Raw genomic sequence first — 15,495 nt, 5'->3', positions numbered from 1 at the left:
CCTGAGTGTATGCAATTGCAATCTCAGAATTTGACCCCGATGTTCTTTAATAGCGTGGCATGAAACAAACACTTTACTGTAATCTAAAAAAAAAAATCGCAGGTGCCCCATTTGTTATTAATTTTAAGAAACGTATTAACAACACAACTTTCATCCTGTGAGTGTGTGTGGCTCTGTCTTGTTAAATAAATAATTTTTTCAATAAAAATCTGAATCCATCCTTGGCAAAGAAAACAAGTAAATTATCCATGCAAATTCAGAACAGTACAGCATTTGCAAAGATTATATAAATATTGAGGTTTTGCACACAATAAATAACAGAACAAAAATCAACTATAATAGGTGACAAGGCAAAACATGATCAACAAAAATCCTGTTAAACCTTGAGAGCTGGACATTATTATAGCTAATTATGTCTTGCATACACTGTGAGGGCAATAATAAATAAATTAAAATAAATTCTGTTACCTTTTCAGATGCCCTGCTTATATTCTTAAAATAAGTCGATAAAAACAGAATGACACATAATGCTAATGTTGACATCACATACGCATGAGTTAGCTCACTTGCTTTCACACACACTAAAAGCACAAATAAACAAGATTAGTAACACATAAAACACTCATTCAGTATTGAAAAGACTGCACAACAACATCCAGTCTCAATCTATTTAACAACCTTTTGTGACTGATATTCAAGTCAGGGATCTATAGGCCTCATTACTGTTCAGGAAAACAAATAGTAATGGAATAAAAACACATTTCAATTTACTTTAGAGTTTAAGGCATAATAACATGCATAGACATTTTCAGGCTGTTTCTGGTTTATGAATGATTCAAGACATGACAGACTATGTCAAGAGCAACTACATCTGCAGGCAATCTTCAACATTCATGTAGAATATTAATATCTTTAAAATTAAGGTTGTAGTCACTAATATCACAAAAATTGTATGTTGCATAAATTCACCAAACCCCCAAAAATGTGAAAATGTTATATCTCTTAAATTAATGTATATCAGACAAACAAGTGCATGTATGTAAATGTATTAGGGTTATAATAAAGACAAAAAATTACCTTAAATTATATGTGCACATTGGATTTGGATTAAAAAGGTCAAAAAGCCTAGTTTATGTATCATTCAGTCATTTGCTTACTAATATGCTGTTTAATAAACGATATACTGTATATCTTTTACATTAGTTTTTGTGTCATTTGGATTGGCACTGATGGATTGGCGTAAAACCACACATGCAAATGTTACATTAATTGCATTTAATTCCTTCACTGACAGCTTATGATGCAATGTTGAAGCATCTACACATTGATGGCATGTGCATGCTTCTTGCATAAGGGCTTGTCCTTCTTGGAGTAGAAAGCCTGTCCTTCCAGGTTCACATTGCACACCTGTATGTTGGGACAGAAATGCGTCATAATTCCTCAGTGCTGAATCATTTATAAACCATATGGACAAGTGCTATAACAAAATTATTTTGAACCTACCGCACAAACAAAGCAGGTATCATGCCATGTGTGACCAAGAGCTTCAATAAATTTGTCTCCTGCCTCAACTGGGAAGTCACAGCCATGGCACTTTGTGCTGAAGAGTGCAATATAATCTGGTGACAGAAACATTTAATGAAAATAATAGTAGTCTAGACTGTATAATTGCATACACATTTTTGTCAGACATAGCTGGTGGCTCCCATACCTTTCTCACAATATGGCTCACCATCCTCCATATGAAAGAGGCTGTTTCCAAAGGGCTTTCCACAAGCTGCACACACAAAGCAAGTGGTGTGCCAGGTCTGCCGCAGTGCATGCATCACTTCCTGTTGAGCAGATGTGGAGTGGAATAACTGTCAGTACCTGTGAAGTGTGGTTTCAGTCATGTCTGTGCATGTGTGTGCGCAATGTTAATATGTTTTCAACATACTCCCATGATCTTGGTGTTGCAGCGAGCACAGGTAGGTGCAAAGAACTCGCCATAGCAGTTTTCACAGTAAACATTATTCTGCTCCTCCACAAAGCTGACATCAGCCAGGGACGTGTGGCAATAATGGCAATTGAACTCCTCTGGATGCCAGGAACGACCCAATGCCACCAGGAATGGTCCCCTGAAGAGTAAAAAAACACTAATTAAAAATGTCCTTGGACATTCATCAAAGACAAATGATGTTTTGAGAACATTTAACAGCAAATTTTTTTTTCTTGGAATAAATCGGACAGATTTCTGTCTTGCTAAGGAAATGACTGGAAGTGACACAAAAATATTCTCTCCAAGTGTATTTAAGGTGAACTTTGTTTAAATGATCATACTTTTAATGATTTACTAATGTTAACATTTAATGTCTGGGTCTGTAATTAAAAAAAATCTACACATAGAATGCTTTTTTATTTTAGTATTATTTATACACTATTATTGAATTAGCTTTTATTTTTAAATTTTCACTTTCTAATTTTATTTCAAATTTTAGTAATTAATCATTTTTGGCTTTTTAAATATATATTTTTAAATATGATATATTTAGCTTTATTTTATTTGAGTTTCAGTTTAAATAATTTTACTACTTCATCTTAAACTAATTTATATTTAGGTTTTTCATCTGTTTAGTTTTATTTGTATTTATATTTAAGCTTTATTTTAATTAATGAAATTGCAACATGTATATTCACACACACACACACACACACACACATATATATATATATATATATATATATATATATGAAAAATCGGAAATCTGCTAGTTTGAATACAAATCAAACTCTGGGACATAAAAGTGTCCGAATTCGAATTAAAACATATCACAAGAGGTCTTGTGATTACAGATGGGTGAATGTCACACAAGTGCTATCACACCTGATGATGCTATTGCAGGCTCCACACAGAGGTGTTCTGTTGCTGGCTGCAAAACGCTCTGCCCTTTGAGCAACTCCACGAGCCACAGGTGGGAAGGGGGCAGGGTTGAATGGAGGAGGGGCGGGGTTGAATGCAGGGCTGGGTGCAGCAGGAGCGGCAGCAGGGACGTGGTTGGGGATGTAGGCTGGTGGTGGTGGGGCCGCCTGGGGAAGAGGGTTCACTCTGATATTTTTGGTGGTGGTGGGTTTGCTAGGGTCAAATTTCTCGGCAAAGTTCTCATCAGTAACCCAAGGAGGCCTGTTGGAAGAAGACGCTGGAGCTGCGGCAGGAGCAGGTGGAGGAGGAGCAGGTTTGTGAACCATTGGAGGAGCTGGTGATAAAAGATGCCCATGAGTTAGTATTGCATACATACAGTCATACAAAGATGGACACACACACACTGAATTATATCAAATAGAGTGGGTATAGAAAATATCATATGATGTTGCTAAAAAGAACATTATTTTGTGTATTTGGTGTAATGAAATGTGTTTATGCGGTTTAAGGTTAAAAAAACACATTATTTTCCACATACTGTACATTATTGTTTCTCCTCAATGCCCCCCGCCTTTCTGAAAAGCGTCACTTTTTACAAAGCTCATCGGTCTGAAAAGCGTTGTGATTGGCCGAATACCTCAAGCGTGTGACGGAAATGTTACGCCCCTTACCGTGCTGTGATGGAGCAACGAGACAAAACATTAAAAAACCCATTATAAACGAGGCATTTGTTGCATCCAGTGGCGACATAATTAAGGATTATAATGACGGTCTTTTTACACATTGCATTGCATTGCACTGCGTAAACATAAAGCCATGTCTGCATTTGTGATCAGAGAAATGACAAACTACAAACGCTACTCTATATGCTCAAAACTCGCGTTTGAATCGTCAGTGGCAAATTCTTTAAATATAAAAAACGTACTTACAGTCTGTGAGTCAGAACAGCCGGCAACAGTCCTCCATAAAATGTGCTGCACACATCTGAATATATGGGTTGAACTGTTCTGGAATAGTGTTGTAAATACAACTTAACCACTGATTTCTAGTTGTGTTCAAACAAAGTAGTTTTGCTTTCACAATGAAACACACAGCGTCACACACGGCGGGCTTGAGTGAGCGGAGGTCAGCAGGCTTGAGAATGGCGCGGCCGGCGGGTTCGACGAAGGAGTGGCCGGCGGGCTTGCGGCAACCACATGTGACGACCCCGGGCTGGACTCCGCTTCGTCCACGGTGAAAGCCGATCCGGCGATCCACAGCGCAAAGTTGATGTATTCCCTCAGCGACCAGCACGGATCAGCTCTAGGCATGACGAAGCGGATATCGTCCTCTTTTGGAAGGCCAAACAAAGTAGTTTCGCTTTCACAACGAAACACACAGTGTCTCCACGACATGGCAGCGGCGGCAACAACAATACTACAGCCAGAATCAAAGTTATGCCTTCTTTCTTTGCGTGAACATTTGGGCGGTGTTATGCAAATCTTCCTACACAGTGATGTAGACATGTGGGGGCGTGTTTAAATGAGGCGTTTTAGGAGGGCGTGGACAAGTCTTAACTTTTATAAAGAATATCTCTTTGGATTTGAGACTTTAGTCTTTGCAACTTTAGGGATCTTATCTATGCATGAACAGCTTGTAACACTCCAAAGAGAAAGGAAAACTTGAAATTGCTTCATATGACCCCTTTAAAATAATCACATTTTGCTTCTTTGCAGCCTGAAATGATGACAGAGACAGTTTTATCCAGTTGCATTTACTCAGTGCAACTTATAACATCCAAGTGAAAGATATAACATAATATAGGTGACCACTCTTAAAAATAAACACAGTAACGAACTTAAACGTGAATGTTTACAATCAAAATACACAGGGATTAATCACTCTAGAAATAACGTAAAGGCTTAATTAACCCAAGTACACCCAGGGTTACACCAACATGTCAGAAAAAAAACAAAAAAAACAATCACTGAGTTGGAAAAAGGATTACCCCCCTCCTAAAAATTACTTGTAAACTCAGTCAGGTGTAACTAATCACTTTCTCAATGGCATTTGACTTTCAGCTGTGATCAGCTGTGGTGATTTTGATTAGCTCAGCATGAAAAGAGCTTTCCTGGAGCATTTCAGTCATTGGTAGTGCAACTGAAGCAAACGATCAACTATGGGTGGCAAGGCACTGTCAAAAGATCTCCGGGATAAAGTTGTGTACAGGAACTTGAGATGGATACAAAAAAAAATTCAAAGGTTTTATCAATGCCTAGAAGCACAGTGAAGTCTATTATTAGGAAGTAGGGGGTATTTGGTAGAACACAGACCCTCTCTAGATCAGGACGTCGCTCCAAACTGGATGAAAGAGCCAGGAAGAAACTGGTCAGAGAGGCGACCAAGAGGCCTACAGCAACTCTGAAGCAGTTGCAGGAATTTATGACATTGTGTGCATGTGACAACAACATCACAAATTCTCAACAAATGTAGCTTGTATGGGAGGGCTGCAATAAATTACCACTCCTCAAGAAAGGCCACATGCAGTCACGACTGAGCTTTGCCAAAACGCACCTTGAAGATTCTGAGGCCACATGGAAAAATGTGTTATGGTCAGAAAAAACTAAAATTGAATTATTTGGCCTCAACACCAAACGATATGTCTGGTGGAAATCCAATACAGCTCACCATCCAAATAACAGCATTCCTCCAGTAAAACATTGAGGTGGTAATATCCTGTTATGGGTCAGGATAGAAGGAAAAATGGATGGAACAAAATACAGTCAAATCCCTGAGGAAAATTTGCTGCCCTCAGCCAGAAAGTTGTCGATGGGAAGAATATTTACCTTCCAACATGACAATGACCCAAAACACACAGCAAAACTGAGCACACAGTGGTTGAAGGAGAAAAAGGTGAATGTCCTTGCATGGCCTAGTCAGAGCCCAGACATAAACCCCATTGAAAATCTGTGGAATGACTTGAAGACTGCAGTCCACAAACGGTCACCATCAAATTTAACTGAACTTGAGCAGTTCTGCAAAGAGTGAGTAAATATTGCAAAGTCTAGTTGTGCAAAGTTAGTAGAGACATATCCCAACAGACTGTAATTAAAGCTAAATGTGGTTCAACAAAATACTGACTCAAGGGGGTGATCCTTCTTCCAACTCAGTGATTCTGGTTTTTATTTTAGATTTTTTCTGACATGTTGGTTTTATATCTTTCTCTTGTAAATACAGCTGGATAAAACAAAAACTGTGTCCGTCTTCATTTCAGGATGCAAAGCAACAAAATGTGATTATTTTAAAGGAAGTGATTATTTTCTATACCCACTGTATGTGCAATGGCTACCTGGGGCAGTTAGGTAGGCTGCGGGCACAATGGTGGCAGTGCTGACCACTTTAGATGGAGGTGGACCTAGAGGGATCTGGATGGAGCTGTGCTGCATGGGTGGTGGCGGCTGCTGCATAGGTGGAGGCTGGGTGTAAGAACTACAGAAGAACAGACCAGAAACTCAGTAACATTTCAGTTCAAATGAGAAGCTACTCCTTGTTTCTGCTTTTCCTAACTACTTAAACTTTTCCTGATCAATCTAAAACATTCACATTACACTTTTGGCAGATGCTTTCTTTTTTATTAATTATAATTGCAATATATAATAATTATATTGTTGATGTTTTATAAAAAGCTACTACATGTTTTACTAGACTTAACCCATTGATGCCCATATTTCTTTTCTCTGTGAAATTATGTATTTGCCATATTCGTATTTGCACCAAACATACGTACTGTGTGCAAACTGTAACTGTATTTTAAGTTTTAAATATGTGGTACATATCTCTATACAGAAACATGTACAAAATCTATAATAATAAAATGTTCTGCACATCTGTCACTATAAAGTTGCAAGTGTAAACATGCAGAAAGGGCAACAAGAATTAAACACCACATGACACATTACCCAAATTTTTTTTCCTAAGGTTGTTTATTTTTTACAGTATGTCAGCTGTTTTTCTCTTGTTTATCTAGTCTTCTAAATATCTACAAATAGAAAAAATGTGATATTTCCTTTGGTAACTTTAGCTGTCAACAGGCTTAAATTAGTTACTGACTATAAGTTTGGATGCACATTCAGTTCTCAGAGACTGATATTACTGCTAATATTACCCAAGGATGTCTGACCACATAATCACATACACATTTGAAGATGTCTTACCTTAAATCCCTTCATTACAGTTTTAATGCAAAAATTAGTGTTATTTTAACAGCGCAGTGCACAAGAAAAAGACAGTCTAGAAACAACAACAGTGTTAAAAGAGAGAGCCTCCATTAATTTGAGTAAAATTACACAAATCTTTTCCATGTATATACATAAAGACACATATAGATGGTTACATCTTGATAGCTAAAGAACAATCCCCCTAGCATAAGTATTATCCTTTAGGTAAATTGGCTAAAAGAAGCAGAAAGGAGGAAAAGATGTGTTATGGCACATGTGACAGGCCACACTGACACTGGGAGGGAGAAAACACACTTGCTGATTGAATACAGAGCTGGACCACAGCAGTACCTGGAGATGGAGGTTTTGTACTGGGAAGTGTAACCCATAGAGGTCTGCAAGTTGAAGCTATAATGTAACAAAGAGAAAAATGGTGGACAGTCAAACGTATCATGCCTAGAATGAACCAGAGAGTGGACATGTGCACTCATATCTGCACGACCAACAGGATCAGATACTTTGGATTTCCAAAATACATATGGAGATTAACTGAATATGCAGTAACTCTTTAAATACTTGTCAGATATGTATTCCATTCTTGTTTTGTCTGAATATAACAACAGTATGAGTACAGTACAATATGAGTGAACATGGCAACAATCAGACCATGAGCAAAACAGAAAACAAACATATGCGTTCAAAGCAAAGATCCACCATGTACCAACAACTATATTTCAGTAGCTAGCAAAAAATTTATCTAACACATGATTCATATATTTCAGGGCTAAACTATAAACTGATAAACAATAAACTGCTGTGTCAGTGTAAGCAATGGATACATGCAAAGAGTTTCTGCCATGTCAAAAAAACAAACTTACTTAAAGGGATAGTTCACCCAAAAATGAGAACAATCCCATGATTTAGTCACCCTCAAGCTACCCTAGGTGTAATGTCTTTCTTCTTTCAGACAAATACAATAAAAAAAATGTCCTGGCTATTCTGAGCTTTATAATGGCAATGAATGGGGGTCAAAATGTTGAAGCTCAAAAAAGTGTGCCCATCCATCATAAAAGTACTCCACATGGCTCTGGGGGGTTAATAAAGGCCTTCTGAAGCAATGTGTTTGTGTAAGAAAAATATCCATATTTAAAACCATAATATCTAACTTCCACTAACTGTCATACTTGCGTTCACTAGAGAGTGGCATTCCAGCAGATGATGTAGGCGTAGTGTAATCCTCTGCCATTTTTCTTTACAAATCCTCGTTTTGTACTTCAAAATCGTTACCGGTGTTTTGGTTTGCTCTCAAAATCTCGAACCCCATTCACTGCCATTATAAAGCTCGGAAGAGCCAGGACATTTTTTAATATAACTCTGATTGTATTCGTCTGAAAGATGAGAGTCATATACACCTAGAATAGCTTGAGGGTAAGTAAATCATGGGGTAATTTTCATTTTTGGATGAACTATCCCTTTAAGAAACACGAAAACTGATTGTCAAAGGCCCATTGGATTTGGGTTTCAATGCCCAGATATGAAAACTCACACTTAGGTCTCAAAACTGACTTATGACTTGGTTAAAAAGATCAAATTAAATCTCTAGAAATAATACATATTTAATATTATTAACATTTAATATTACATTTAAAAAATGGAAAAAGATTTCATAAAATAAGGTTAACTTCGAGATCTGAGACTTGACTGGGACTGTTAGAGACTTATCAAAAAAGCAAATAAAATGCTTGAGGGTTACATTACATCATCGGGTGTAGTAGTACCTCATTAAAAGAAAAAAAAAACATGTAAGGAAAATTAATGCTCAATCCCCAGAGGAAACATATTAAGTAACTTTATCTCTGGTTTCATTAACACCTGTTCTTACTTTTGTTGTTGAAGTAACACAAGAAGATGGCACATATAAGTGCTTATGGTGATGTTAAGTTTAAAAAGTAGTTCATGGAAGTCTAGGGAGGTTTTTATTTGGGTCAAGTGTTGTTGAACAATGTGATGATAAAGAGACGCCACTCATAAAAGCAGAAGGCCAAAATAAACAGCCATCATGTCATTGATGACATGGATTCAATCAAATGTGAGTTTCTAGTTTCCTTTGGGGGAAGGGTATTAGTAGTAATAAGCTGTAGCAAATGAAGCAGCAGCTGCAAAAAGAAATTGGGTTAAGACAAAGAAGATCATATTAGAGGATTAAAGTCATTGATTATAACATTAATAGGATTGGAGGATTGGCTTTGCTTTGAGTCTCCAGGATCAATGGAGACTCTCTGTTCTAACACAATTTGACTTTGTCCTACAATCTATCAAATGTTAGGTTAAAATCTAATATCAATAGTTAATTTTCTATAACATCTATCATGTGTCTCCACTAACAGAAGTGAATTCAAATTGAAACAACTCGCTAATACTACACACAGCCAAACAAATGTCCTACACACAGCCAAACAAATGACCTGTAAGTAATCACATTTTAAACTGTGTTCCTTTTCAAAAAAGTAAAATTAGGAATGAAAACCCCAAACATACAAACAAAAAACAAAAAACAAACAAACAAAAAAAAACAGCAGAAACTTAGAACTTAGATTTTTAAATGCTTTTGAAAGAAGTCTCTTGTGCTCAACAAGACTTCATTTATTTGATCAAAAACACAGTAAAACATTAATAGTGTGAAATATTATTACAATTTAGAATAACGGTTTTCTATTGTAATAGATTTTATAATGTCATTTACACTTGAGTTTGTAAAGCTGAATTTTCAGCAGCCATTACTCCAGTGTTCAGTCAGCAATCATTATGATAGGTTGATTTATTGCTCAAGAAACATTTCTCATTATAATCAATGTTGAAAACAGTTGTGCTGTTTAATATTTTGTGGAAACAAATGTGTTTTTCCAGCATACTTTGATGACTGCAATAAAATCTTAAATTTGTAATCTATCTTTTGTAACATTATAAAAGTTTTTACTGTCACTTTTGGTCAATTTAATGCATTCTTGCTGAATAAAAGTCAATAAAAATCTTACTGACCACAATCTTTTGCGTATGCATTGCACATATACATACCAATGAGGAATACAATAAACCAAGCATAAAATGCAACGCATGCAACTTTACCTGGCTACAGTAGTTTGCTCAGGAATCTGCTCCGCATCAGGTTTGGGTGCCTGATTGGCTATCTGCAGCTCCGAAAGGAGCTCATTGGGCAAAGCAGCAATAGTAGGCGGACAGACAGGTGCAATACTGGTGAAAACTGAAGCATGCTCAGCCGGAGTACTAGATACAAGGTTAGGTTGCAGTGATGTCAGAAACTGATGTTAAGCTGATGTCAAGCCATAAATACAGACAGCAGCCGTGTTTCAGGCCATGTATGCATATATGGCTTAATTTAAGTTACATTTTGTTAGAAGCAGCTGTTTCATTCTCATGCTTACAACATTTCTGAGCAGAATGCAAGGATGTCCATCATGGGGGAAAGAAATGTTAATTGCTTTATTCTCATTAGACTTATCTATTTTGTCATTGAAGGATTGTAAAAACTGTAACACAAAAGACTATGAACTATCGATTTGGTATGAGTCACCATTTGAGCTGTGAAGAAGGACCGGACTGTATTATAAATTGGTGTCTCAGCAGCTGAGACAACTGTAAGTGCTTTTCTAGGATGAATTAAATGAATCCAGACATATGGGCTAAAATCAATCATGTGTTCAAACAGGGGCAATGAACTGCATATGGCAGGACCTCATCATTTTACAATGACGCAGGGTTTATACGTAGGTTACATAAACCCTTTTAGTCTGTCCATAAAATACAATTCAGTGGTTAGAGAGCAGTAGATTAGTGTTAAATAATACTCCCCTGTGATCCAAGCAAAGAAAAGTGCATTATTCACAAATAGACATTTCTTTAATCAATTGGCATCCCCTGTACATAATCAACACAATCAAATGAATGATGAAAATAGATTGATGTTGGAGCCGCCCAGGCAGGAGAGAGAAGATAAAAGGCAGGCACCTAGCAGCAGCAGGCCTGGTGGTGGACCGATGGCTGACCCCCTTCACACAACCATCCTTCCTGACCATCTCTCTCTCTCTCTTCCGGTCTCATTTTATGTTGAAAAAGCCCATAGAAAAGAGTGAGGTAAAAGATGAAATAAAGAGAGCATTTAAAGCTGAAGTGTCTGATTATTTTTTTGTATTTAGTCCATGCTAATTTGCACAAATACCTATAAGTGAACCATTTGTAGGTTTTCTTGTCGATTGACCCCACGTTTATGACCAATCCAACACAGCAATATTGGCAACCAACCAACCCAGTCTCATGCAACTATTTTATAAAGTAGTGATTTCATATGAATTTGTACAATATGATTGATACAGAAATGTGTGATTTTTGAACAGGACTATCTGTTTGTCCGACCAATAAAAAAAGAGGGAAAATGTTCTGGAAACCTGTATAAAAATAGTTACGTTTGCAATTCCAATTTGTGATCTTACTGGCTCAGAAATGACACACTTCAGCTTTAATGTCATTCTGTGGCTCATATTGAGTTATGGTTATGGAACAGAGAGAAAGGTCTGTAAATGTTGGTTGCAGACATTTATGAAGCCTTCACGAAGATTTAAACACTTTCTGTGGTGAACTTGTATGTGTATTGAATCCCTCTGTTATTTTAAGTGTATAATGTAAGAGGAGCATGTATATGTGTATTGGAGGGGCTTTGGGAGAGGTGTGTGGTGGCAGAAAGCAAACACAGATTAGCATTTATTGCAAGCTGTGAGAGACTGAAATCAGAGAAAGTCTACACACAAACAAACCAAAAATGATATCTTAAGAAATTATGATTATGTAACCCCTCTCTCCCGGGTCCTCACTGCCACACCTCGTTCTCGCTCCGAGTGGGTCTTTCTCTCTCTCACACACACATACACAAAGACTATATAGATCATAAAGTCCTAATCACTGTATCCATCAACTAGCTAGGCTGTCAAACTCTGGTTTAGCTATATTAACAAAATCTTGAATCTCAGCACAGATTCAGAGAACAATGAAATACAGATCACAGATGCAGACAACGCCTTCAGAAAGAGGGGTTGTAACTGAAACATGTACTAAACTACTTGCAAACGTGTAACTCGCTATTTAATGGACCAGACCCAGAGGGCAAAGAGAGTCAAGACAGGCAGAGGATAATTCAGACAAGATACTGCAGTGCCACCTGCTGGCATTATATGCTTGACACATAGTTTGGACATAGGGAAAAATGTGTTCTCATCCTAAAGCGGATTAGTGCAACACATTCTCATGAAAAGCAGCCTAACATGTAGACTATCTTCTCTTTACATGCAAATTAGCAAACGAAATTGGCATAGAAGAGGGTTGTGAAGAAAGACTGAATAAATATTGAATGAAATATGAAATATTCATACAACCACACATTGGAGGGACTGTAAAGCGTTGAATGTTTGATAGGTTCTGGTTTCCAATCCATGCAGAATTAAGTATTAAACATTTGTTTCCATTTATAACCGTTTTGAGGAAAATATTAAGTCCTTTTATTAAAGAAACCTATTAACATACAGGAAGACATATGACTGGGTATTGAGTTACAGCAAAGACTTATGTGTTTCTTTGAAAGCTTTAAAAAAATAAAAAAAGGCTAATTTGGCCACTTTTGTATCTTACAATCATGCATGACAGAAAATGACCTTAAAGATGGGTTAAAAACACCAAATAAATTATTTAATATTATGCAGAGAATTACGGAGAGGCTTTTTAACAAGGGTAGAGACTATCCATAATTAAATAAATAAATTAGTGAAAAAAGGTTGTTAAATACTAAAGGATAGGTTCTGGTTTCCAATCCATGCAGAATTAAGTATTAAACATCTGTTTCCATTTATAACCGTTTTGAGGAAAATATTAAGTCCTTTTATTAAAGAAACCTATTAACATACAGGAAGACATATGACTGGGTATTGAGTTACAGCAAAGACTTATGTGTTTCTTTGAAAGCTTTAAAAAAAAAAAAAGGCTAATTTGGCCACTTTTGTATCTTACAATCATGCATGACAGAAAATGACCTTAAAGATGGGTTAAAAACACCAAATAAATTATTTAATATTATGCAGAGAATTACGGAGAGGCTTTTTAACAAGGGTAGAGACTATCCATAATTAAATAAATAAATTAGTGAAAAAAGGTTGTTAAATACTAAAGAAGCAATTCACACTGAATGATTGCAACACATAGCGTATAAAGACTACAGACTAGTAGAACAATACAACAATGAAGATTCAACAGATTCATACAAAGCTGCTTGGATCACATCTGACACTAAAGACGAGATATTTGCATTATGGAAAAGAGAAATTTGTCACAAAACACCAAAATCATTGTTCTGTGACAAACTGAAAAAAATGATGGCACTCTGCTGGCTTGACATTTCAATATTTAAAAAGTACAATAATATAAGCACAATACATAATATAATATAATATAATATAATGCATGTGAATGTGAAACATTTGACCTTAAAGATGGGTTAAAAACACCAAATAAATTATTTAATATTATGCAGAGAATTACGGAGAGGCTTTTTAACAAGGGTAGAGACTATCCATAATTAAATAAATAAATTAGTGAAAAAAGGTTGTTAAATACTAAAGAAGCAATTCACACTGAATGATTGCAACACATAGCGTATAAAGACTACAGACTAGTAGAACAATACAACAATGAAGATTCAACAGATTCATACAAAGCTGCTTGGATCACATCTGACACTAAAGACGAGATATTTGCATTATGGAAAAGAGAAATTTGTCACAAAACACCAAAATCATTGTTCTGTGACAAACTGAAAAAAATGGTGGCACTCTGCTGGCTTGACATTTCAATATTTAAAAAGTACAATAATATAAGCACAATACATAATATAATATAATATAATATAATATAATGCATGTGAATGTGAAACATTAACTAAATATAAAACATGTAAGAAAACCTTTAAAAAAAACTTTGGAATTGAAAATTAGAAATGTGGCCTTGGAAACTAATTAAAATAAGTTGAAGTTACTAAACTGAAACTGCAATATAAATCATTTAAAGCTAAATGGGAAAACTAATAAAAATAATGCAATTATTAAAATTTGAACTAAAAACAAAATGAAAATATAAAAGTAAAATTCAAAATATCAATATATACCATAATAGTATATAAATATTAATAAAATAAAACTGCAATTATAAAATGGGAATGATTACTTCCAGCCTTTTCATAGGAAAAAAAAGTTATCAGGCTATAGGCCATATATCTAAATATTAATATTAGGACATTTTTAAAGAACATTATTTAATACAAAGTTTAAAGTTAATTTCATTTCTGTATACATCTTTTGAATCCGTGCCTACTTTCACACCTAAACAAATCCCTGTGCCAAAAAGCCTTTCCACATGATTAGTCCATCACAGACTTGTGCACAGATGCAATGATGTTCTCAACAACCATCAATATGTATTTATAGAACCAAAAAAGAAAAAAGCATCAAATTACTGATAGCAATAAAGTTCCAACTTGATAAGACATATTGAAAACAAAATCCTTGGCGGACCGAGCAAAACAAACATACGACTTAATGGACAGCAGGAAACAGCACTGCAGTGATGTGCAATGAAATGACTGTTTTGTTTCAGTCAAGTGAGAAGTGTCTGATGAAAAGTTGGAGACTGAAAATATGAAGAAAATGACAGCATTACATACAAAAGAGCTAACTGATGCAACATATGTCGACCTAGCATGTCATGTTCAAATGTACATGAAGGCAGAGATCTGAATAAATATGACAAGGATGAAGAGTGAAGGAGGGGCCAGCCACCCAGGGCCACAAGCACTCCAGTGTGGTAACACAGTCTTCCCAGCATGCACTGCATGCAAGTGGGAGGCTCAGAAGTGAAGTAAGCCAGTGGTGAAATGGTATGAGAGAAGGACAAGTTAGCAGAGGCATAATTCTATGCTATAAATACAAATTTTGCGCAAACCAGCCCAAAGCAGTGCTAACACCATTTCCCTATGTGAGAACCAGACAGGCATAATTACCTGGAGAAAAAGTCCTGGTTTATAGACTCTCTCTCTACTCACAGACATTGACATCCATCATGCTCAACCGCTTGAAGTTCTGATGCCTTCACGCGCCTTCGCTCATCCTCCAGACACAGAGCTTGTCCCTTCAGCCACCACTCATCTAGCTAAGGGTTATTACTCTTCCTACACAAATAAAATGTACACTCCCACCGTAATGTCTTACTAACAGCCTCATTTTCTCAAAATAGAACCATAGGATTCTAAAATAGTGATCTGTCAGAGTAACAACATTTTTCCACTCT

At 36.2% G+C, this 15,495-nt stretch overlaps 1 protein-coding gene across 1 annotated transcript in view; it reads right to left on the bottom strand.

Moving 5' to 3' along the window:
- Positions 1-452: 452 nt before the first annotated feature.
- Positions 453-15,495, bottom strand: part of LOC107563037 (LIM domain-binding protein 3-like) — a 36,403-nt gene continuing 21,360 nt past the window's right edge. The window contains exons 11-17 of the mRNA XM_016247812.1: positions 7,447-7,503; positions 6,228-6,367; positions 2,864-3,233; positions 1,937-2,117; positions 1,712-1,832; positions 1,504-1,619; positions 453-1,407 (exon numbers count right to left, since the gene is read on the bottom strand). Coding sequence (XP_016103298.1) covers positions 1,318-1,407; positions 1,504-1,619; positions 1,712-1,832; positions 1,937-2,117; positions 2,864-3,233; positions 6,228-6,367; positions 7,447-7,503 — 1,075 coding nt within the window. The 3' untranslated portion in view covers positions 453-1,317. The remainder of the gene's footprint in view (positions 1,408-1,503; positions 1,620-1,711; positions 1,833-1,936; positions 2,118-2,863; positions 3,234-6,227; positions 6,368-7,446; positions 7,504-15,495) is intronic.

This window comes from Sinocyclocheilus grahami, unplaced genomic scaffold (assembly GCF_001515645.1).
Source record: "Sinocyclocheilus grahami isolate Dianchi unplaced genomic scaffold, SAMN03320097.WGS_v1.1 scaffold855.1, whole genome shotgun sequence".
NCBI classification, from domain to species: domain Eukaryota; kingdom Metazoa; phylum Chordata; class Actinopteri; order Cypriniformes; family Cyprinidae; genus Sinocyclocheilus; species Sinocyclocheilus grahami.
This window is presented reverse-complemented; position numbering and strand designations above follow the sequence as displayed.